Below are 26,046 nucleotides of genomic sequence, written 5' to 3'. Positions count from 1 at the left end.
CACAAGCACAGAATAAATTAAATAAATAGTACTACCATACAGAAAGGACACTTTCTACAAAACCGAAGTTTGACAGAGATTCAGGGACGAATCACGCCGTCCCTTTCTAATGTATGGAACTATCCCTTCCGGCTATTTAGGGTTGTCACAATTCAAGTCATTAATCTGTGGTCGCGCACGGAAAGTGACGTCAAGTTGTGTGAACCCTAATAATTGCCCGGAGCAATGCAGCCGAACGGAGCCGAGAAAGCCCGAAAGGAAGATTCTTTCCGCCGCCCCCCCCCCCCCCCCCGACTGTCACAAGCCCCTATTTCTTCTTAGTTATTAGCTATTTACAAACTTTAACCCCTCATGCTAATTTTGAGACACAAAGTACAAACAAGCTAGGACTTGAAAATTATAAAACTGAATCTTGAGCGTTGCGAGAGTTTCAAGGCACGACAGGTAAAACTCTATCGCAGAGTGAAACACAAAATATTTCACCTTACTACACTACCACGAGGAAAGTAGGTACCTTACTAGGTAGTTGCTAAACATTACAGCTTTATTGTGCACAGTGCGATCGGACATTTAAAACTAAGTTCGGTTTTGCCCACGCATGGCCCTTAATTTAATTACAACCACAGAATAAATTAATTAAATAGTACTACCATACAGAAAGGACACTTTCTACAAAACCGAAGTTTGACAGAGATTCAGGGACGAATCACGCCGTCCCTTTCTAATGTATGGAACTATCCCTTCCGGCTATTTAGGGTTGTCACAATTCAAGTCATTAATCTGTGATCGCGCACGGAAAGGGACGTTAAGTTGTGTGAACCCTAATAATTGCTCGGAGCAATGCAGCCGAACGGAGCCGAGAAAGCTCGAAAGGAAGAGTTGCCCCCCCCCCCCCCCCCCACGTCACAAGCCCCTATTTCTTCTTAGTTATTTACAAATTTTTCAATTATTTCAAAAACAATTGTTTTTGATTTGTCTAACTAGGGAGAAAAACTTTAACCCCTCATGCTAATTTTGAGACACAAAGTACAAACAAGCTAGGACTTGAAAATTATAAAACTGAATCTTGAGCGTTGCGAGAGTTTCAAGGCACGACAGGTGAAACTCTATCGCAGAGTGAAACACAAAATATTTCACCTTACTACACTACCACGAGGAAAGTAGGTACCTTACTAGGTAGTTGCTAAACATTACAGCTTTATTGTGCACAGTGCGATCGGACATTTAAAACTAAGTTCGGTTTTGCGATATTCGTGCTCATCGGATCATTACATGTAAAAAGATGCAAGTCTCGCAACCCAGTTCTTCTACTACAAAAAAGTTTTGAGATGTAATGTGATACCAAGTCGGTTATTTTAGTCAGTGCCAGGGGGTGTTAAAACCGTAACAATATTAGATACTTACCTTTATTTTTTTAATACTTTAATGACTTGGCAATCGCACGGCTACATAATTAATGACATAAGGATAATTCGTCAAATATTTGAAATAATCCTAATTGAACATAGCGCCAGCCCTAATAATGACAAACAGTTTGAGCAAAGTAAAGCATTGCGTGCGATCAAATTTATATCAAAATATAATATTTAAAAATATTTATAGCAGATTGAGATAATATGCAGCGATGAAAAGTGATTTAAAGATAATTATAATTAAATTCAAAATTAAGTATCAATATCAATACCAATGTTCCTTCAAGCTACAAAAAACACACCTGAACGAATAAATTATAGTTAATTTTTAATCATAGTTGGGAGCTTTTATAGCTGAGAGGTTTTACGGTTCTCAAATTCAATAATAATCTATACATAAATATATGTGTGAAATGGACACGTGCACCCATATTGTCCACACGCGGTCAGGACATCTCTTATTTTTGCCACAAAATGGCGATTTAATGCGACCAAGCGATTTGAAATATTCTCACGTAGCTCCACAATACCGTTAGGAATGCTTTTTACGTTTTTTAAGCAAAAGTCGTGTGCATTTTGGATTTTGCGGGCAGAAATTAAAATCGTGTTATATATATGTCACCAAAGTTATTAAACCGCCCAGTGTCAAATTGTACTGGTAACCAAGGTAACTCCAGGTTACTTGGTTACCTAAGGGCCATTTGCGCCATATATGACGTGTTCAGAAAGCGCATGTTACGATCATTACCACACCACTACAAAGACTGGGTGCAGCTACATGCCCCAGTATGTAAAATTGTACTATGTTTGTACTAAGATTGTATTACGAGTAGTATGTATGTTAGTCACATGGACTTTTGTTCAAAATAAATTATTATTGATTGATTGATTACGGCATTTGATCACACACTCAATAAAACTTTATCTCGACTGATACTAGAAATAAGGTCAAATCAAATTCCTTTGATATTTGATATTCAGAGATGTACAAAATTGGAATGTCATTACATCGATAATATCGATATCGACGTTATTACATCGCAACAAAGATTTATACATATAACTCCGTATAAGATGGATACAGTCTAAGGAAAAAACGTGCCTCAGAAATCAAGAAAATTTAATTCGTGAACAGATGGCGCCACCACAATAAGTTAGGTAAACGCACATTCTGTCTTGACAAAACCTGAGGTGGATGAGCTTTCTGTAATGTGACGAAGCCTGCGCTGTGGACCTGAAGGTATCGTCAGGTGACAGTGAAAACTAACAAATTACTGAAAAATTATTAAACAAAAATCAACCTTGTATTGTATCGTAGTTCGGGCGATTTTCCGCAACTCGACGACTGGCGCCTATTTTGCGTGACATGGGGGTTGGAGGGGGGGGGGGGGTTGGGCTAGTCCCACAGATTATATAATAGTTCTTACGAACTAGTCCTGCCAGCCCAGCTCTTCGAAGAATCCTATCAAACCTTTGATGTTAAGTAGGACCTCGGGGAGGTCTCTCGGGGATCCGAGATGTTTGCCCTGTATGGAGCCACTCCACTGCATTCCAGCAATACCAGCACCATGTGAGAGGCTGTTTCTTCTGCCTCCATGCATCCTCTGCATAGGGGACTGTCGGTGACACCTGTTATATAAAGATGTTTGTTAAATAGTCCATGACCTGTTATGACAATGGTTACCATGCTCAGTCGGGTCTTAAAACTTAAAACTAGCCACAGTCGCAGACAGGATAGATGGCGCTTTCTGGAAGTACTGGAGTAGCCTACATGTTTATAATAGTTAAAGTATACATAGATTACATACATAAATATTGTCACTAACATAGGTTAAGAGTTAATAGAATAAGTTACTAATATATTATGGAAATTGAATTTCTGAAATAAATAATTATTAAATTAATTTAATTTAATTAAAAAAAAACGATCTGTATTAACACGAATCTGAAGTCGAAATTGAATGGAACGGTCGCCATCTTGATTTTCTTTATTTTCGACTCGATCGTGATGAAAATCGTTAGTATCTGAGAATCCGAGAGGCCCCTTAACACGAATCTGAAGTCGATATTGTACGAAACGGTCGCCATCTTGAATTTCTTTATTTTAGTCGCGATCTTGATATACTGACCTTATTTTGCCTTCAATAGAAAATATAAAATTGTCCAACCGATATTGTAGGGAATGTTTCCGATGTAACCACTACGTATTATATTTGTCGTATTTTCTGGCGCACTGGCTCCTAAACAAATTATTGAAAAAAACATTCCCGGTCAACGCACGATTTCCCTCGTCTGCTGGTGACACTTGTCATTTCTCCCGCCGAAACAATACGCCGAGCAATAACCAAACGCCAGATGCAAGATGGCGCATGACTGTTGATTTGACCGCTTATTTATTTTATTAAAGTTTGTTGCTTTTCCTGGTCTTACTTAGGATATTATTATTAATTCATGTTTTAGATCTGAATGCTTTAATAATAATCAAATATATATATAAGGGACCAATTTAAATCTAATCAATGACGCAAGATGCAGTACTATAAAAGACTATGCATAAGTCCTAGACTTTCCAAAATAAAAAGAGCCCTAGGAGCTTTCTCCTCAACGTTGTTTACATAATTAAAAACAGTTGTATTTGAATTAGGTATAAAACGACATTCAGCTGGCAACTGCAGATGCATTACGCAGCGTACTACGTAGGCGAACAACACGCGAACGCGAAGCGAAGCGATGCGGTGCGGGCTGAATCAATCCTTTGATACCTATAAAAGTGTCCTACGTGGGCGATCTCTTTGCGAACGCGAACGCCGTGGGCCCTTGCGCCGCTTCGCTTCGCGTTCGCCAGTTGTTCGCTTCGTAAGACGCTGCGTTACTAGCGGGAGCTGTATCTGTCAATTTCCTTGATAAAATGAGTGACGAATTTCACGAATTGAACTTCATAATCGCGGAAGCAAAGCAGCGGCGAACGTTAGAGATACTTACTCATTTTATCAAGGAAATTGACAGATACAGAGACACATACATCGATCAACGCCGCTGCAGTAATGTTGCAACAGTAGTGCAGCTGCATCTGATATCCGAACGTCACCTTTAGCCAGTGTTCCTGTGGCCCTGGTCAAAATAAATTAGTCAAACGAGCAATGAAAATGGTCTAATTTTTCTTGTGGGGTTGCTTCTCTTACTTGATCTGACTGATTATTAATAACCCATTCAGCGCTAATCATGACATGTTTTCGTTTTGCCTCTACGTAGCATTTTTGCTACATACCGAGAAACCTATGTTATCGGCTACGACGTAGCGCTATGACCGTAGCTTAGTGTTAATATTCACTATCAACGTTTTCGTAGCACTACGCAGTACGCTCGTAGCCGATCGAAACCGACTACGAACAGAAAACCCGCCGACGGGCCCGGCACTAATGTGTTGTGTGATTGTATTTTTTTCACCTAAATTTTACCAGAAGCCTAATGGGTTGGTCGTTCGAAGCATTTTACAGATGGCGCCAGCGTTAGTTTTACCTTTCAATACAACAAATAGTATCAAAATCTAGATTTTTTTCCCTGGATGTTAACTCTTTAAGCCAAATCTCATAGAACAAAACTAACAGGTAATGCATATGCTGATGCTGGCGCCATCTATAACAACCATAGAACCTGTCTCATAAACGCGATATGATGTTGAAACATTAGTCCCGTCGAATCCCGTCAGCGGTTGTGTTTAATGGCGTATAAACCAGATAAGCGCTGTTATGGTTGTGTCTAGTCTGGCAAAAAGGAAGGGTCCGGAAACATTGAAGTTAATTATACCGGAAACGTTAAGGGCGAGTTTGTTGTAGTGTTATCAGACATTAAAAATTAATTTAAAAAAAAAAGTAAAACCGACTTCAAACGGGAAAAAATAAAATATTATCTCGTTTTATATGCACTACCAAACTGATACGTTTGAAGTCGGTGCGGATGAAAGTGCTTGGTTTGTTGATGAAAATACTAAAACTGATATATGTATGCCTCTGAGATTTGAGGAGTTTCCTGGATTCCTAATGGATCCCATCATCAGAACTGGGTCTTGACAAAAACGGGACCAACTTGGGACTATACACATTAAAACAAAAAAACAATTTTCCAAATCGGTTTACCAATGACGGAGTTATGAGGTAACATACATACAAAAAAAATATACGGTCGAATTGATAACCTTTTCCTTTTTTGAAGTCGGTTAATAATGTCGAATCATGTTCAAAGCTTTAGTCATTATTCTGAGAAAACTTCTACAAACATTGCAGCATACATGTAGATGCCGGTTAAGTAGGAGCAACGAATTCAATCGAACGATCAAATGCCGCAATGTATAGCACTATGGTACTATAGTGATGGTTTTTAGGGATATGCAGTCATGGATTTCTAATGTACTTCGTATCTTGTCACATTAACAATCTGTGTGAAAATCGCTAGAGATTCTAAAGGGCCCTCCACACTCATGCGCGAATCACGGCGCGAAGCCGCGAACGCGAGTCTGGAGTCTACATAGTTCGCTAATCAGCGAAATCGACTCCACACTCGCGTTCGCTGCTTCGCGCCGCGTAATCTGGAGCGAGCTTTATTTTATTGTCAATATGACAAGGTACGAAGTGGCATAGAGAACACAGACATCAAATTTACCATACCTACAATATAGAGTTTAAAGCACCGACTTAATAGAACAAAGTGAGGTAGTGTCATTGTAAACGTAATATTTTTTTTATAGAAATTTGCCATTAATGATGATATTGCCACATTTTGTCATTGCAAATGGTATGCAGCATGCATTTGCTTGAGCTTGGCAGTTAGCAGAAATTATCCGCGAAATAGAAAGATCAACATTACGGCGATGCAAACTTGCAAACCAACAACGAAATACACCTTGTAAACTAAATCCAGTGTAATTAATTAGAGAAATCCCACTAATCACGGTACACTTGGAAGCATTTAATCTGCGCCCAGGTGTTGGTCTCAGTAATTCATCGTGCCCATCGTGGTTGATTGATGAATGCGCACGCATGCCGACGGACTTTAGTTAAATTATGAGTAGGAGTATGCGTACAAAGTACAAAACATAGCTACCGTAAAATGGGGTGAGTAGAGTTCGCGAGAGAAGGTATGAAAGGGGGGTGAGATGGGTTTTTAGGGCTACTGCTACAAAAATAATGTATTCCAATTTAAAATGGAGCTATAGTAATACTCATAATAAAAAAAACGATCCAACAATCTTCCAAAATCACCTTTGTATGAAAACCCATCTCACCCCAATTACGAGGGACTACGGGGTGAGGTGTTTTTTCCTGTTTATCGTCAAAGATGAAATGGAACTACCCAAAATAAAATAAAAACTAAAATACAAACGTCCGGAACACTTATTATATACACTATTCAGTTTGTATATGTAAAAATAAAATGTTATCGAGGTTTGAATGTCAGTTTTGCCCCAACTCACCCCATTTTACGGTACTGTGTTGTACATAATATCCGAATCATCATCATCATCCTCGCGTTGTCCCGGCTTTTGCCACGGCTCAATGGGGCCTGGGGTCCGCTTGGCAATGAATCACCGAATGGGCCCTACGGAAGACCAGCGCTGGCTTTAAGGCCGTAACACACCGTCGCACAATGACCTTGGTGCGGTGCGATGGTGAGGTACGGCCATTATAGCTAACATTATGCTGTTGGGTCCATTTCGTGATGCACACTTGATGATTTCTTCTTTTCATACTGTTGTTGTCTGTACATGTTCGTACATGTGTTGTGATCATCATGAATAAATATATTATGATTATTTATCTTATCTTTATCTAATCCCAAGAATTGGCGTAGGCACTAATTTTTACGAAAGCGACTGCCATCTGACCTTCCAACCCGAAGGGGAAACTAGGCCTTATTGGAATTAGTCCGGTTTCCTCACGATGTTTTCTTTCACCGAAAAGCGACTGGTATATATCTATTTCGTAGGTACATAAGTTCCGAAAAACTCATTGGTACGAGCCGGGGTTTGAACCCGCGACCTCCGGATTGAAAGTCGCACGGTTTAATTGATTGCAGGCAGCTTCGACTGTCCAATTCAAAAACGCTGAGTTGGGCAAGTCAAATCGGTTTGGCAATATGTCAAGTGATTGTGTTTTTAAAATTTATAATTTTAGTGTAATTTAATTTAATGTATTTATATTTTTAATGTAATTTAATTTAATTTAATTTAATTGACTTATAAATTTTAAATGTAAAGTAATGGAATTTAATGGATGTGTCATTTTTAATCAAATTTTATTGAATTGAAGCTAATTAATTTATAATTTTAATTTATTTATTTTACAAATTATGTGTGTTTACTAATATATTTTTAAGAACTGTAAACTAACAAAATATGGGCCGACAGACCTCAACTAAAGATTTTCAATTTCAATTTCAATTAGCAAAATCGTTTTGACAGTTCGAAAAAAGAAACTGATTTTACTATTTAGTCAAATACCCTATATATCCAAGTCTGTGCGGAAAGAGAGACTGTAGGTACCAAAGTATATATATAATATGGTAGGTACTGTGTACTTGATGATTATTTAACCAAAACGTAACATATCCTATAACTGTCTAACAAATGATAGACCTACCTACCTATTTACAGCCTAAAGTTGCTCTTTGTTCGAAACTACCCGTGTACACGGTGACCCGGCACGGGTACCCCGGTTTTTGCGGAGTTCCATTACCCGCCGCCAAATGACCTGTGAACTGATAACGCGGCGCGAGCGACAGGAGAGAGCGGGAGAGGAAGCGGAATAAACTAGAAGAGATGTTCGCCTTTGCACTTTCATTTATATATCTGCAGTAACCTGTCCTTGTTTCATATAATAAAGTGTTTATTATTCGATAACATACTTTCTTAATTAATGTCATTCATTACCGGGTCTAACGCGATAAAATTTAATTGTTTTACCTTTTTTCCGACCGGTTATGACATTAATTATAACATACTTTGTTACGTAATTTGGTCCAACAAGCGGGTGAAGTGTTATAGCAAAAGCTGGTGAATATCCGCTTTAGCAAAAATTTGTTCAAACCAATTTTAAAAGCGTGAAAATAGATAAGATGAGAAATTGAGAACTCAGGGCCTGTCGCCAACATCGAAAAATCAAAATCGTTATTTCCGTCTCCTCTCTATCGCTTCTGCATATTCGATCGTAAGAGTACCTTAAGTAGATAACAATTTTCGATTTTCGATGTTGGCGGGCATTCGCTAATCCCCAATATTATACCCTTGGAGTTGAAACTCTAGGTCCCAGCGCGCACAAGTTGTTGCGCAAGCGCGAAGCGTCTGGTTGACGTATAACTGGTGACCGAAGAGTTGGCGGCTTCCTCGCACAACGTATCAGCATTGCGATACAGCGAGGAAACGCCGCCAGCATCCTTGGTGCAATGCCTCAAGGGCCTATTTTAGATTTAAGCTAGTTATTAATTTCGTTTACGTAGCACCACTATATATCTTGTATGTAAATAATAGTTATTTGTTATACAAGGGTGCAAAGTTGTATTTTACCCGCGAGTGTAGAATTGAAACACGAGCAAGCGAAAGGATTCTATAGTTCAACCACGAGCGAAGCGAGTGGTTCTAAAATAGAATCCTGAGCGTAGCGAGTGTTTCAACACACGAGAAGTAAAATACATTTGCACCCGTGTGTAACACAAAACTTTTCACCTCACTATAGCGAGGAAAGTGCAGCATCCACAGGAGTTAGATCATCTCCATCACTGGAATCACTCATTTTTAGGGTTCCGTACCTCAAAAGGAAAAAAACGGAACCTTATAGGATCACTCGTGCGTCTGTCTGTCTGTCTGTCCGTCTGTCACAGCCTATTTTCTCCGAAACTACTGGACCAATTAAGTTAAAATTTGGTATACATATGTAAGTTTGTGACCCAAAGACGGACATGTAACGTAAACAAATGAATTTTAAACATGGGGGCCACTTTTGGGGGGTAAATGAGAAAATTAAAAAATAAAGTTTTTTCAAACTATATTGTGTTACATATCAAATGAAAGAGCTCATTATGAGAAACTCAAGTTTTTTTTAATAATTTTAAGATAAACAGATATTAGAAGTTATTCAAGAAAATAGACAAAAAATGACCATTCCCCCTCCCCCCCCCCCCTTTATCTCCGCAATTATTGGGTCTAAAATTTTGAAAAAAATACACAAAATAGTTCTTTACCTATAGATCACAGGAAAACCTATTAGAAATGTGCAGTCAAGCGTGAGTCGGACTTAATTACTTAGTTCTTGATCAGACCCCCTACGGGTTTTTTAAAGACATTTCACTCACGTTTTACATAAAAAATACATTGTTTAAATTGTGAAATGTACGGAGCCCTTGTTTACGATATTATAACAGAAAACTCTGGAAATTGTGTATTTTTACGCGAGTCGGTGAGAAAAGTTTTCAAGTTAAAAATTTGTTGACAATGTTGACATTTCTGACGTATGAAATGTCAACGATGCGTTTTGAAATTGCATCGACTCAACTTGTGCGTTCAGAATTATATTTAACATCATTATAAAAAAACAAGCTGTCTGTCTGTCTGTTACCTCTTCACTGAACCGATTTAGATGAAGTTTTGTGAGAAGAGTTTGAGACCCGAGGATAGTTACATAATCATCACCATCGTCAACCCAAGCCGACGAAGTCCCGGGCAGAAGCTAATATAGGAATATAGTTTTACCCCTTTTGGTGTGGAAACACTCGGCCCGTGGTGTCCCGGTGCCCTGAAATTTTTCGGAACCTTATCAAATGGCTGGTGGATGTGACTGACCGTAGGGCTGGCAGCTTCCTCGCACAACGCATTAGTATTGCAATTCAGCGGGGTAATGCTGCCAGCAACTACGGCACCTTACCGAGGGGTGAATTTTTATTTTAGTTAAGGTTTAGGATAGGTAGTATATTTTAGTTACGTTTAGTTTATAAGTTTTGCTACTATATTTTTTATTAACAAGATATATACAGTGGTACTACGTAAACGAAATTAATAACTAGCTTAAATCTAAAATAGGCCCTTGAGGCATTGTACCAAGGATGCAGGCGGCATTTCCCCGCTGTATCGCAATGCTGATACGTTGTTGCGAGAAAGCCGCCAGCTCTTCGGTCACCAGTTACGTCAACCAGACTTTAACTTTTTTATTTAATTTGTTCAAATAAAGTTATTTATATAGCTTGTAAATTGGGCTATACGCCCCCGCCGCAGGATCATTTCGGGCTGTATTTCACTTATCGCGGGTTAAGCGATTTGCGCTCCGCTGGCGCTGGCTCTAATCAACCGCGCGTACTACACCATGTGCCTCAATGCCGCAGGTGTGGCATGCGGCAGAGATGAAGTCAGCTAAATTAATAGTTCCAATTTTAAATATTATATCCCTTCTAATATTATAAATGTAAATGCGAAAGTAACTCCTTCTGTCTGTTACCTCTTCATGCTTAAACCGCTCAACAGATTTAGATGAAATTTGGTATGAAGTTAGTTTGAGGCCCGGGAAAAGACAGGATACGATTTTTATCAATTGTCACCATTCCACGCAGACTGTCGCGGGCAGAAGTTAGTATAAGTATGTACCTATATGGTTGATTCTATAAGGTTAAGGTATTAAAGTAAAGGTACTTCCCCAGTTAAGTAGGTAGGTACCGCAACTCGAGAATCGAGCGATGTTACGCGTTGAGTACCTTGATTTGACTAAAACTAGCTGCAGTGTTTTTCCTATGTAACCGTTCAAAGATGCCACAAACAGTGTCGCACAGTGTCTTCTGTCCTTAAGAGGGTCTTTTCGACGCGTGAGCAATTTCATTATCTGATGATTAGCACTTTGGAAGAATACTGTAATGAACTTAATGGAGTGCACCGATTTCTTTCACAAATCACTGAATTTTCGGCCTTAAGCGGAGTAAATAGGTCGCGATTAATATTTAATGAAGGACCTTAAAGTATTAAAAGGTTTTTGTTCTGAAAATGTCGAGTTGGTTTTTAATTAATTTAAAATATAAAGTACCGTAAAATGGGGTGAGTAGGATTCGCGGGGAGAGTTGGGTTATGAATGGGGAGAGAATGTTTGAAAGGGGGTGAGATGGGATTTTAAGGCTACTGCTACAAAAAAATGTATTCCAATTTAAAATGGAGCTTAATACTCATAATAAAAAAAAATCGATCCAACAATCTTCAAAAATCACCTTTGTATGAAAACCCATCTCACCCCAATTACGAGGGACTACGGGGTGAGGTGGGTTTTCCTGTTTATCTTCAAAGTTATGAAATGGAACTACCCAAAATAAAATAAAAACTAAAATACAAAAGTCCGGAACACTTATTATAAACACCATTCAGTTTGCATATGTAAAAATAAAATGTTATCGAGGTTTGAATGTCAGTTTTGCTCCTACTCACCCCATTTTACGGTATCTTCATAATGACTATAATAATAGGGCATTACCTATAAGTAGCTGCACAACGATTACGTAAAAAGTCACTGATAACAACGAAAACAATTTGGCTATGTATGTGTGAACATGGTGGAGGAATTAAAAGCGATCATAGCGCTGGCTGTGGCAAAAAATGCGTTCAAGTCACATATTTTCATGCGAATAACCAAAAAGCTAATAAAGCCTGACCAAGAATATATGAGGAGTGTCTTTTCAGAAGGGCTTATTAAGAGGCCGGTGTCGATTTTAGTCGCAAGATGTAAAATTGATAGATTTAGTCCGTGAAATTTTACACCTTTTGTTACCTAATTCAAATAACAAGTACTGGTTTCTATTAGCACGTCTTCTTATGTTACCTTTTATCAGAATTTTTTTTTGAAAACAGACTCACTAAATTAGTAATGTTTGCTTTTCTGATGGACGTTTAGGTAAACGCGCGTAAAGCACTGATTTTGTCGCTCTTAATTGTAAATTTCGTAATGTTTGGACGGCTAAACATGGTAATTTTGTATTACACATATCCTGTACTTGACGTTTATCAGACTACATTTTTATTATTATGACTTTGAAGTAGTGTAAATGAAAGTTAGACGAAATCAATTTTCTCCAGAAATTACTTCAAAACAAGTGACAATTTCTCTAAAAATCGACTTAATTTCAACGTAATTTTGATACTTAAACAATCTACAACATTTGCTGAAACTATTCTTATACATCAATTTGTATAATTTACCACCATGATTTTTTGATGAATTTTTAAAAACTGCCCCTTTTCTTCATGCATTACCGGTGACGTACGCTCGCGACCTCGTTATTAAAAGGCAAGATGAGAAGACGTGCTAGTAGAATTCAATACTTGTTATTTAGATATTACGTAACAAAACGTGTATAATTTCAACGACTAAATCTATCAATTTTACATTTTTGCTCCAAAATCGACTACGGCCTCTTAAACCCCACCCTCCTTAAAAAAAGAAGAAGAAGAAGGAGAAGAGAGGTTAAGCCCTTTTGAAAAGATACTCCTCATAAATGATCACGCGCCATGTTGCGGAATTTCACTGGAACGAATTTTTTCATACTATACTGAACTGTCACCCCTATACAATTACATTTACACATCATTTACATGAGAAACAGCGCCCTCTTGACAATGATCATATATTACTATTTTTTTTTTATACCACGACGGTGGCAAACAAGCATACGGCCCGCCTGATGGTAAGCAGTCACCGTAGCCTATGGACGCCTGCAACACCAGAGATATTACATGCGCGTTGCCGACCCTTTACCCTTGGTTTTACCTTACACAAAATTTGAGGCTGAATAGAATTGGGAAAATACGGCCAATGTGTGTCCTTATTTTTCATAGGGGATATAGAGATGAAATGGGGGAGGCGGGAGATGACCGAACGAGATGCTCTTATGGAACTTTCAGTAGGAGTAGCAGAGACAGCGTTATATTATTATTGTTTGTCCTAGTCACAGTCTCACTTTATAGTTTGTCAAGGGACTGTCTCATTTCGGGAGTAGACGGAGAGAGTCATACTGTCTTTGTCTTGCACTGGTGCTGGCGCCCAGAAGAAGGGGTCGTGTAGTTTTTTTTGTTCTTATTTACTGACAAAATTTGCTTGCCCAACTATATTTTATTCTACACCGTAAATTTAGTATGGTTTATCGTGGGTAATAGGTAAATAACCCGACAAAATTACATAGGTTATGTTTGGTATGTTGTCAGGAATCATAAAACGTGTTTTTGATTTCGTCGCATTGCATGATTATGTTTTGTCCCTGTTTTTTTATTTTTCCACTGACTGAGTTTTGATAGCAGTATCTAAACGCATGAAATGTCAAAAGGTCCACCTGTCACTGTCAAATTCTGTAAACCTGTTGATACTAACTACGTCAATGGTCAGCTTTTATGAACCAAACGCATAAAGGAAAATACACCTTCTGCTGTGTACTTACAGCACAGTTTGAAAATTATAATTTTATCATAATTTTTGCAAATTACCTCAGTTTGGATTTAAATAAAATTGACTAGCTAGAATGTCAAGTCAATCAGCTGTACATATTTTAGTTTTAGCAATAGTAGTATAGAAAAGTACGGTAAATTGTATATAATGCGGTTTGTATCGCAATTATTTCAACCATTATTAACCATACCAAAGAATGCGAAAGTAAAAAATACAGAAATAACTTGCAAGAGTCAAAAGGTGAGGTTATATGACTTTCAATTTGTAGCTTTATTTTAGAATGAAATACATAATAATTACTGTATATTCCTTAATCGACACCTCTGAAAAAATTATCCATCTAGTTAACACAGGTTTCATTGCATATAAGCAGGTCAACTTGGAGTTTTCAGTGAAAAACTAGTATTTTAGATCGCGTTTCTTAACTCTCGTTTTGTACACATATTTAGTGATATTAATGAATCTACCGCGAAGGTAAAAATAATTTAAATAATGCAATTGTATGGCGGCAGACCCGTTCATATAACTAAATACACATTTATTAAGTTATTTGTCAGTTTCCTTACAGAATATGCCTAATTTTAGTAATGAAACTGCCGGTTATCCTAAACTTTGTATCACCATGTTATATACTTGCTTTTTGTAAATAAATAGATTTTTATTTTGGTCTCAAGGGACAACAAACTTATGTATGTACTCATCAAATCTTGCGCGTTTTAAGTTTCAAAACTAGTTTAATAAAAATAGGAAGTATTTAAATAATTATAAACCTTCCAGCTCCTTCTAGAATGTGGTCTCATCCGGCCCACATCCCCTGGCTTCTTTGCACTGCTACCTCTCGCCCGGCGCGCCCTAGACAAGCTCGAAGCCCTTGTCAAGCGACATATAGAGGCGGCCGGCGGACAGCGGGTGTCGCTGCCTGCGTTGACAGCTGCGGGGCTGTGGGAGAAGACGGGACGGATTACGGAGGAGTTGTTGAAGGTGCAGGATAGGCATGGGAAGAAGTTTGTGTTGGCACCTGTAAGTATCTAAGATAAGATAAGGTTGATAACCTTTTTCTTGACACTTGTTGCTATGTGATTATGTGGTCTATCTTAAAAACTAAAATTTATAATATATAAAAAATTGTGTCTTTAAAATCATTGATATTGTTATATAATATTTAAAACTTTCGCATTTTGAACACATATTAAATCACATTTATGTGTAGTGGGTGGTTTGAAAATGTGTTGTCTACCCCAAACTTTATATACACTTTTCGCGGTAGTTACACAAATCTCTGTTTTGACATTTTGCTGTGACATCAGTTAGCAGCGACTAGGCTTTGATCCGCCCAGGTTTCTTGAAATAAGTTCTTACTTTTACATGTTAACTGCAGCAATTGTCGTAACTTGTAATGAACATCTTAAATAATGTGTTCCTATTCTTATGTTTTTGACATATGTATGTAAGTACTTAGCTTTTTAGTTAGGTACTGAAAACCCTTGTAGTGAGTGCTACACCTTACCCTCACTACCTCACTCGTGACATAGCCTATAGGTATAAACATCAACATCAAACATTTATTCAGCAAATAGGCCACAGGGGCTTTTACATGTCGATTTTTACAAGCAATAAAATTAACCGAAAATTACAAAATAACAATTACAAATATCAAATATGGAATCAATAAAATATTAGATACTTTGTTAGAGATGTATCCAGATTCCAGTCTAAATGTCAAATTACACAAAAAAAAAACAAAAAAAAATATACAAACAACAGACAAGTACTAAAATTGTTTAGAGATGTAAAAGTCTCTAGGTGCCAGAGATAAAATATATATAATAAAAAAACGATCATCAAATTATCCTTAGAAGTGTAAAGGGTATATAAGCATGTACATATACGACCTTAAAGATTTCCATAAGATGCTAGAACGCAATAATAACAACCGTCTGAGAGGTCATCAGTATAAGCTGGTGTCTCACAGGTCCTACAATAATCCTCATAGACACTTCTTTAGCAACAGAGTGGTCAACGCTTGGAACAAACTCCCAGAGGATGTAGTAGCGGCCCAAAGTGTCAATGAGTTTAAGAATAAATTAGATAAGCACAAAGCAAATTCTACTCAACACTGAGAACTCGGTTTATGACTCTGGATACAGGCATTATCAGTTGTTTAAACTGCCTGCCTGCATTACAAATAATAATAATATGTTATTTTAGACAATATAGATCTATACTCCGAGCAAGCAGTATCATTTCAACATCCCACATCACACCCTATTTATGTTGAAACGATAATTTAACTTTATCTAATAATTTATCTTTCAGACCCATGAGGAAGCTATAGCGGATTTGCTAGCAGACGTTGGGCCTCTGTCCTACAAGCAGCTACCTCTTTTATTATATCAAGTGAGTACCAACAGCATACCTATGCTAGTAGTCTGTGCGGAAAGAGAAGATTCGTGGAATGTATGAGAACCAATACATTCTGATTGTCACGCAAAATAGGCGCCAGTCGTCAAGTTGCAGAAAATCACCCGAACTACAATACAATACATTCTGATTGTTTTTTAGGGTTCCATACCCAAAGGGTAAAAACGGGACCCGCTAAAACTCCGCTGTCCGTCTGTCTGTCACCAGGCTGTATCTCATGAACCGTGATAGCTAGAGTTGAAATTTTCACAGATGATGTATTTCTGTTGCCGCTATAACAACAAATACTAAAAAGTACGGAACCCTCGGTGCGCGAGTCCGACTCGCACTTGGCCGGTTTTTTTATATTTGTACTGTACAAGTCTAAATAAATAAACTTCTTTTTACTCTTACTCAGATATTTTAAAAACTGGGTGGCTTGGCTTCCAAACCAGAAGTTGTGGCATAGATTAATAAATAGTTACTAGTGGTACCCCAGCTAGTAACAATGAATTTCTTTGTATAAAATTATGGTATCATTTAATATTTACTAATTAATCTTAGGTGAAATAAAACATCACGAAGAAACTGGCCCGGAAAACGCTCCTTTAGGAAAAATCCAGCGGTAGCATGGTCGCCTTTTTATCACTTGTCGTGTCATGCGTCACTTTCGCACTTACGTATTTGTTAGAACGTGACAGGCGATAAAAACGCAACCATGTTACCAGAGACATTTTATATTTTATTTTATTATGGCAACAAATAGTCATTACATCGAAAGATACAACCCAAACTACCCAAAACTGTAAAATAATTTAATATGTCTCATGTAATTAAATTTTTGACGTGTAATATGTAATCATATTATTAATAAATGAGTATGAGTATGATCATAGAGTAACTTATACTAGAGCGGTACTGTCATAGTAAATTTTGTAACTCCAGTAAATTCACTGCCATCTGTCGACACACTTTAAAACTAAAAATAAATATTTATAAAAATACGATAAAATGTATTTAAATATGAATAAATGATTTTTTTATTTGCATTAATTATTTTTATATGATTTTGACCCATGTTCTTTCACTGGTATGCGTTTAAATTATAAATAACAAACGAAACAGTCAACGCCCTCTATACGAGAGTAGGCCAAAACTAGTGGCGCCATCTGACCGAGAATCAAATTTTCGTGATTTTCGAGGCACGTTTTTTCCTTAGACTGTATCCATCTATTACGGAGTTATATCTATCTTTGGTATGATGGACTACAGTGAAGACAAACAGTGCCGAATTTTTTTACATGTGATGTTGTAACAACATAAGAGTTGATACTGAGTAGTAGAGAGAGATTCGTCGTGCCCAACAGACAGGTTTACAACATTTCAACTGGTAATCTATTACTTTGTATACATACGTATATGTATTGAATTTTGGAAACCTTCTAGATAACAAGAATGTTACCTTGCGTGATTCACACTTGATGGTCTCATCGGAAGATCAGCGCTGGAAATCGCCAGCAGCATGCTGAGATGGGACCATTTCGTGCCACTTTATTTTCACTATGTTCTTTTAATGTATGTCTGTGTGTTTACGAATTAATGTATGTCTATTATCTGTGTGTTTACGAATAAAAACTATTCTATTCTATTTTATTCTATAAGATATAAGAAAACTACGTGATAATATAATGATGATTGTGATAATTATATTTTCAGATCAGCGACAAATACCGCGACGAGCTGCGACCCAAACACGGTGTGTTACGAGCTAGGTCGTTCCGCATGCTAGACGCGTACGGGGCACACACGCTGGAACAAGCCACAGAAGTGTACCAACGAGTAGGAGATCAGTATAGGAGGTTATTTGACACTCTGAAACTCGACGTGCATAAAGGTAAATTAATAAAATCTAGGTCAAATATTAATTATACTATTTAACCTACCTATTTCCACAGTAAAGGTTTCTAGTTCAAGAGTAAATCATTTCTTAAGGGGCCCACTGACTATCAGTCTGCCGGACGATATCGGCCTGTCAGTTAGAACAAAAATTTGACAGTTCCGAACAACTGACAGGCCGATGTCGTCCGGCGGACTGATAGTCAGTGGGCTCCATTAGATTCAAGGGCCTGACACTCCTTGATAGAGAAAGATAGTCTTATTGCGATTCCTATAAGAGGAAAGAGAAAATAGTGCCATGCTTTGTCCTTATCACCGACCGGGTTTTTTTTTTCATGGTCGGGTTATGGCAGCATAGGTAGGAGGCGATGGCGAAATACCGAAATTTATAAGTGAAAGAGAAAAAGGATTATGCTGCCATACATTAACCTGTCAATACATGAATATGGTCGCTCGGTTTCATGTCTATAACTACTATACTATGTCTATGATTAGATTGCAAGAGCCTCTAGTAGAGTTTGTGATCTTGGTCTGCCTACATGTGGCCTACATGTATATCTTATGATGGGGGGTTATCAGAAGATTATTTGAAACATTGCGACTGGATGTCCATAGACTGAGGAATGATATAGTAAAACCAAACAAACCGCTGCACCTCTTAAAATCACGACTTTGATGTTTTTACGAAGACTTACTTTCATGCAGATGTACTAAGATGTAGGTATTATAAGATGAACCGACGACGAAAATTACTTGAGTAATTGAAAAAATATATTAAGTGTTTGACTATCGCCTCTCCTTTTATGTTTTACATTGTTACAAGAGCCACCCCACACTAGCGTCTCCCAAGCGTCGGCGTCTAACCACCTCTATGGCTGCTGCTCGACGCAGCGTTGGCGCAACTGCGCAGCGACGCCATTTTCCATAGCGCTGACAAGACGCCAGTGTGTCTAAGGTAAACTTGTGTTTCAGTATCGGCGCCTTGCGGGGAGATGGGCGGTTCAGAGTCACACGAATGGCAACTACCAGCAGCGGCAGGAGAAGACAAAGTGGCAGTTTGCGTCGTTTGCAGACAAACCACTGTTGAGGAGAAATGCCAGTGCGGGGGGAGCACTGAAACTGTCAATAGTATTGAGGTGGGTAATTTTATATGCATATCGTTAATGAATAGGATCAGACGTTACTTTGCGGAAATCTATTATTAATTAACACAAAAAACATTACTTTGCTAGTCCGCGAAGCGAAAGAAAAAGATAGCGATATTTTTTGTATTAATGCATATCGTTCTTTTTAGTCCCTACGAACAGGGACCTCGAGACACAGACACAATCCTTTTTATATTTCAACGTCTAGTTGTCCACCATACAAGAAGAATGACATTCTAATTTGAATCAGTATAACACAAAAGCTTTAAGATCTGTATACTACGCTCACTTGGATTCACTTTTGTCGTACGGAGTTTTGATATGGGGAAACTCGACGAATGCAAAACGGGTTCTGATTTTGTAATAAAAACGGGTTGTATGGGTTGTCAAGGGCATAAATATATATATACATTCCCAAAGTTTCAAAAATATGTGTACGCTCTTAAATGTGGAACAGCTCTCACACGCACGCACTCAAACAATCATTTTGACAGTTCGAGAAAGAAACTAATTTAACTAATAGTAGTCAAATACAAGGGCCTGACACTCTTTGATAGAGAAAGATAGTCTTATTGCGATTCCTATAAGAGGAAAGACTAAAGTGAAAATAGTGCCATGCTTTGTCTTTATCGCCGACCGGGCATATTTTCATAGTCGGGTTATGGCATCATGTGGGCATCATAGCAAGGAGGCGATGGCGAAATACCGAAATTTATAAGAGTGAAAGAGAAAAAATCCCGCAATAGGATTATGCTGCCATACATGAAACTGTCGATCATACAATATGTCTTTCTCTTACCCCTGGTCGCTCGGTTTCATGTCTATAACTACTTTTATATACTACTAGCTTTTGCCCGCGACTTCGTCTGCGTGGAATTAGTTATTTGGGTACCTTAATTCTTAAACAAATCTGCTTTTTAATACATCCTTTTTTCACCCCCAAATTGGTCCACACTATACATTTCCACCCCATTTTTTTACACCCTTAAGGGATGATTTCGGGGATAAAATTATTCTATATCCTTTCCCACAGCTCAAACTATCCCCATACCAAGTTTCATCTAAATCGGTTCAGCGGTTATTGATTACCCATACAAATTTCCACCCCCCTTTTCACCCCCTTGAGGGGTGAGTTCTGGGATAAAAAGTATCCTATGTCCTTCCCCGGGACTCAACCTATCTCTATGCCAAATTTCATCTAAATCGGTTCAGCAGTTTAAGCGTGAAGAGGTAACACACAGACAGACAGACAGACTTTCGCATTTATAATATTAGTATGGATGTCAAATACCCAATTGTTTTGTTTGCAGGTTGGCCACACGTTTATACTAGGCACTAAGTACAGCGAAGCACTAAGAGCTAACTACGTAGTGCCTAGCGGCGCGCCTCAGCCAATCGTCATGTCTTGCTACGGCATCGGAATTACGAGGTAAATACAGATAAAGTTATATTATTTTAACCTAATAAGTATCTAGGTACATCATCATCATATATGTTGATAATGACGGCCAGGCCAGAGTGACCATATACATGTCAGCGTATTTAGGTCTCTCAGGAGGAAAATGGAAACAGTATAAAAGAATATCAAATAGTGGAGAGTGGTCAGAGGAGGCCCTGAAAAAAGCGGTGGATGCTTTTATAGAAGGGAAGATTAGTTGCAACAACATTTTCTGTCCTTCAGACTTAGGAAATGAAAGTAAAAACAGTTTGTGAGAAATTATCAAACGACGGTACTTAATAGCCAAAAATTGAAGTTTTTTAGATACTGTTTCTATGAATCATTCCTATCACACCATCTTGGCCCATAGGGGTACGCCATCTTACCCTACCTAGGGGACAAGATGGGGAGAAGGCACCTTTGCCATTTTTTTTATTTTATTTAATTATCTAACTAGTTCCTAGTAAGTGTTGATTATGAAAGACTGATTACCAAAGATAAAAATAAAAATAACAAAACCTTAAAAAGAATAGCATTTTCATCTAAACGTGAAACGTTAATTACCCGGTCATGCCCCACTTTCCCCTACATGTTTGACCATACCTATTTTACCATACCATAGATATAGTATATACACGTAGTTATAGACATGAAACCGAGCGACCAGGGGTAAGAGAAAGACATATTCATGTATTGACAGTTCATATATGGCAGCATAATCCTTTTTCTCTTTCACTTATAAATTTCGGTATTTCGCCATCGCCTCCTTGCTATGATGCCATAACCCGACTATGACAAAATGCCCGGTCGGTGATAAAGACAAAGCATGGCACCATTTTCTCTTTCCTCTTATAGGAATCTCAATAAGACTATCTTTCTCTATCAAAGAGTGTCAGGCCCTTAGTTTGTATATTCGCGATGAACTCAAAAACTACTGAACGGATTTTCATGCGGTTTTCACCTATCAATAGAGCAATTCTTAAGGAAGGTTTAGTTATATAATTTATTAAGTTTTACCCGTGCGAAGCCGGGGCGGGTCGCTAGTTTCATTTATAAACTAACCTGTTTTTTTTTACAGATTATTGGCAGCAAGTCTAGAAGCACTATCCACAGACACAGCGCTACGGTGGCCTGAACCCATCGCTCCGTATAGAGCGATGCTTATAGGACCTAAGGTAATTCGTTGTCTGTCTGTATTTTGTAGTCTATGGTTTATTGTTTTTACGACCAAGCCTAGCAAAGAGGATATAATATTATAGAGCGGTACTGTCATAGTAAATTTTGTAACCACTGTAAATTCACTGCCATCTAACGACACACTTTAAAACTAAAAATGAAGATGTATAAAATTACGTTAAAATGTATTTAAATATGGATAAATATTAATTATTTTTATTATTTTGACCCATGTGCTTTCACTGATATGCGTTAAAATTGTAAAATAACAAACGAAACCGTCAACGCCCTCTATAAGAGAGTAGGCCAAAGGTAGTGGCGACATCTGATCGAGAATCAAATTTTCGTGATTTTCGAGGCACGTTTTTTCCTTAGACTGTATCCATCTATTACGGAGTTATATCTATCTTTGAGCCTAGTAAGTATTAGTGACCGCCTGTGAAGCCGGTGGTCCTGGGTTCTAATCCCGGTAAGGGCATTTATTTGTGTGATGAGCACCGATATTTGTTCCTGAGTCATGTTTTTCGTACAAAAAGGGTAAAAACGGGACCCTATTACTAAGACTCCGCTGTCCGTCTGTCTGTCTGTCACCAGGCTGTATCTCATGAACCGTGATAGCTAGACAGTTGAAATTTTCACAGTTGATGTATTTCTGTTGCCGCTATAACAACAAATACTAAAAAGTACGGAACCCTCTGAGCGCGAGTCCGACTCGCACTTGGCCGGTTTTTTTACTACTACATACTACTACGTACTAACGTACGTATTAGGTACATATGGGGCATTTTCTATGAAAAGGGACCTTATTGTCGATGGCGCTTACGCCGTACAGTGTCGCGCGGCATTGTATTTATATCGGAGCATCGTCAATAATGGCGTAAGCGCCATCGACAATAAGGTCCCTTTTTATAGAAAATACCACATATTATTAGTTAATTTCGAACTCTCTTCTGACATTATTTCCTATTTCAGGAAGGTTCAAAAGAATGGTCCGTCTACAACTCTGAGCAAATGCTCGGTTTGTTCGACAAGTTATCGTCCCTACCGGGCCTCCGCGACGACATCATATACGACGACCGCCACTCGATGACTGTCGGGAAACGAATACTTATGGCTGATAAGTAAGTAAATAAATAATAATATAGTTATTTGTGCAACAAGAGAGGAAAGTTGGTTTTTCTTGCGAGTGTTTATTTTGAGTCTTATCTTGAGTTAGAATCTTGAGCGTAGCGAGGGACTCAAAAACACGAGATGTAAAATAACTTTGCTCTCGTGTTGCACATATAATTTTTCACCTCAGTAGTGAGAACATATTAAAGGTTAAAATGTATTTCGAATTACACAGAATAATACAGAGAAAAAAAAACAATTTGTAATAGAAGTACGAACTGCCAGTTCATGGCCTTCACTAAATTAAAAAGCTACTTTGTTTCACTCCTTGGAGTGACAAAAGTAGGCTTGTTCGAGCTGCTGAGGTGAAAAATAAATAATAAATATTATAGGACATTCTTACACAGATTGACTAAGTCCCACAGTAAGCCCAAGGAGGCTTGTGTTGTGGGTACTCAGACAACGATATATATAATATATAAATAATTAATATTATATATCGTCTGCAATAGACGCAAAGGCCAATGATGAATGATAAAATACTTAAATACATAGAAAACACCCATGACTCAGGAACAAATATCTGTGCGCATCACACAAATAAATGCCCACACCGGGATTCGAACCCAGGACCATCGGCTTCACGGGCAGGGTCACTACCCACTAGGCCAAACCGTATAAGAAGGATCTCTATTTCAGTTTATCACTACATAGTATAAAACAAAGTCGCTTTCCGCTGTCTGTCCGTCCGTCTGTCCCTATGTATGCTTAGATCTTTAAAACTACGCAACGGATTTTGATGCGGTTTTTTTAATAGATAGAGTGATTCAAGAGGAAGGTTTATATGTGTAATTTGTAAAGGTTTTTTGTAAATACATAAAAAAGTTTTGTGTAATTACCCATGCGAAACCGGGGCGGGTCGCTAGTAGTTTATATAGTAGTGTCCGATTTTCGGAACTTATGTACGAAATATCATTTGATATTTACCAGGACAGTCGCTTTTCGGTGAAGGAAAACATCGTGAGGAAACCGGACTAATCCCAATAAGGCCTAGTTTCCCCTCTGAGTTGGAAGGTCAGATGGTAGTCACTTTCGTAAAAACTATTGCCTACGGCAATTTTTTACTACAAAAATTTATTATATCCGCCATTGCATATCTCTATATAAAATAAATAAATATTATAGGACATTACACAAATTGACTAAGTCCCACGGTAAGCTCAAGAAGGCTTGTGTTGTGGGTACACAGAACTCAGACAACGATATATATAAAACTTATATAAATACTTAAATACATAGAAAACATCCATGATTCAGGAACAAATATCTGTGCTCATCACACAAATAAATGCCCTTATAGACCGCGGGCCAGGCGCAAATTTCGCCTCCCGGGCGAAAACTCGTATAACGGTTAACGGCTATGTATGATGAACCCTCGTGAACGTCAGCTGCCGCTCTGTTAGTGGGTTGAGGAATGGCGGCCACCGAAACGCGTAACACGGTCTTTCCACCGCGATACAACCGGCTGACGATTTGTTTTATTAACAATAGCATCTAAACTATCATCTGACAAAGTATCAAACGGTAGGCGCTGACGCTGATGACTGAAAAGAATTTTCTTTTTTACATGTTCATGTGACCAGCTGACGGTCTTTCCACAGCGATACAATCAGCTGACGATTTTGTTTATTCACAATAGCATCTAAACTATCATCTGACAAAGTATCTAGCGGGATATTTTATAGACTTTATTTGCTGCCATTCCTCAACCCACCAACGGAGCGGCGGCTGACGTTCACGAGGGTTCATCATACATAGCCGTTAACCACTATACGAGTTTTCGCCCGGGAGGCGATTGGTCATGGAAATCTGTTCCTGGCCCGCGGTCTATTACCGGGATTCGAACCCAGGAACATCGGCTTCACAGGCAGGGTCACTACCCACTAGGCCAGACCGGTCGTCGTATATCTGGGTTATAAGTACATAGAGAAATATGAGAAAAGAAAGAGTGGTAAGTGGTAACTCCATACATCACTTTTCGCGCCTTATTTCGTAGTCGACATCTAGCTTCAAATAGCGGAACTCTCAGCACTGCCATACTCGTTACTAGATGTCGAATGTGTCGCGACTGACGAAAAGTGTGTGTCAACAATTTAATATAAAAGCAGAAGGAGTTGAAAATAGAGTTCCGGTTACTCTGGTTATAATATTAGCTGAAAATAGTTGAGCATTGTACTTTTTGTTTGCCGCTACATCTATTGTCGAGTAGCAGTACTGAGAGTTCCGCTACTTGACGCTAGATGTCGACTACGAAATACTTTTACCACTCTTTCTTTACTTATATTTCTCTATGATAAGTGGGTACATTATTATATTCGCGTCCTTACTTTACTAACCATTTACACACATTTAATTATATTATGCACATTTGTTCGCAGAATGGGCTACCCCTTAGTGATAGTTTGCGGTAAAGGTGTTTTAGAAACCCCGCCAAGGCTCGAGCTGCATTCGCGAGGCGAAACACAGTTGCTAACACTAGGCCAACTCACGTGGGTGCTACAGGGAGGATACGAGATAGTTGCTAATAAAATGTAAAACAATCCTCATGTGTTTCACTTATGTCACGGACACGCTATAAAGCCTGACCAGGAGCGGTATTCGACATGCGTTAAGTGACGTTACGTGTTGAACTTCAGTTGAATGGAAGAAATCGTGTGTTGTCGAATAGGTAAATTTGACATTAGCAATCCACAGTTAGGTGACAACGAAACCAAACCGAACCACGACGAGTTCAGAGCCATTTTAAACCGTATAGTAGTAAGAAAACAAAGTTGATTTTTGTTGAACAATTTTTTCAATGAATGTGTTTTGGTTGTACCAAATGATACTTTCCACGGTTGATGAACAAATGATTCATTCCACTGTTGAACTGATGTTGAAGCCGAAACTGACAGTTGTGCATCTCGAATAGGGCCCCAGGAATATATGATCACGCGCCATGTCGCGGAATTTCA

General features: G+C 38.3%; 1 protein-coding gene across 1 annotated transcript; it reads left to right on the top strand.

Annotated features, from left to right (window-relative positions):
- The first annotated feature begins 13,946 nt into the window (after positions 1 to 13,946).
- On the top strand, positions 13,947 to 25,633 carry LOC134752392 (probable proline--tRNA ligase, mitochondrial). The gene is made up of 9 exons (XM_063688100.1): positions 13,947 to 14,107; positions 14,645 to 14,887; positions 16,184 to 16,264; positions 17,984 to 18,161; positions 19,136 to 19,299; positions 20,619 to 20,737; positions 21,825 to 21,921; positions 22,895 to 23,043; positions 25,471 to 25,633. The coding sequence occupies exons 1-9, from the start codon at positions 14,015 to 14,017 to the stop codon at positions 25,625 to 25,627; spliced, it is 1,281 nt and encodes a 426-aa protein (XP_063544170.1). The 5' UTR covers positions 13,947 to 14,014; the 3' UTR covers positions 25,628 to 25,633.
- The last annotated feature ends 413 nt before the right edge of the window (positions 25,634 to 26,046 follow it).

Source organism: Cydia strobilella, chromosome 24 (genome assembly GCF_947568885.1).
Source record: "Cydia strobilella chromosome 24, ilCydStro3.1, whole genome shotgun sequence".
In the NCBI taxonomy this organism is placed as follows: domain Eukaryota; kingdom Metazoa; phylum Arthropoda; class Insecta; order Lepidoptera; family Tortricidae; genus Cydia; species Cydia strobilella.
This window is presented reverse-complemented; position numbering and strand designations above follow the sequence as displayed.

Excerpts from the sequence above, each read along its gene's own strand:
- LOC134752392 (XM_063688100.1), top strand. The coding sequence starts at position 14,015 with ATGCGGTTTGTATCGCAATTATTTCAACCATTATTAACCATACCAAAG. Across the intron at positions 14,888-16,183 it reads AGAAGTTTGTGTTGGCACCT|ACCCATGAGGAAGCTATAGC; the intron begins GTAAGTATCTAA and ends TTTATCTTTCAG. Across the intron at positions 21,922-22,894 it reads CGATGCTTATAGGACCTAAG|GAAGGTTCAAAAGAATGGTC; the intron begins GTAATTCGTTGT and ends TTCCTATTTCAG.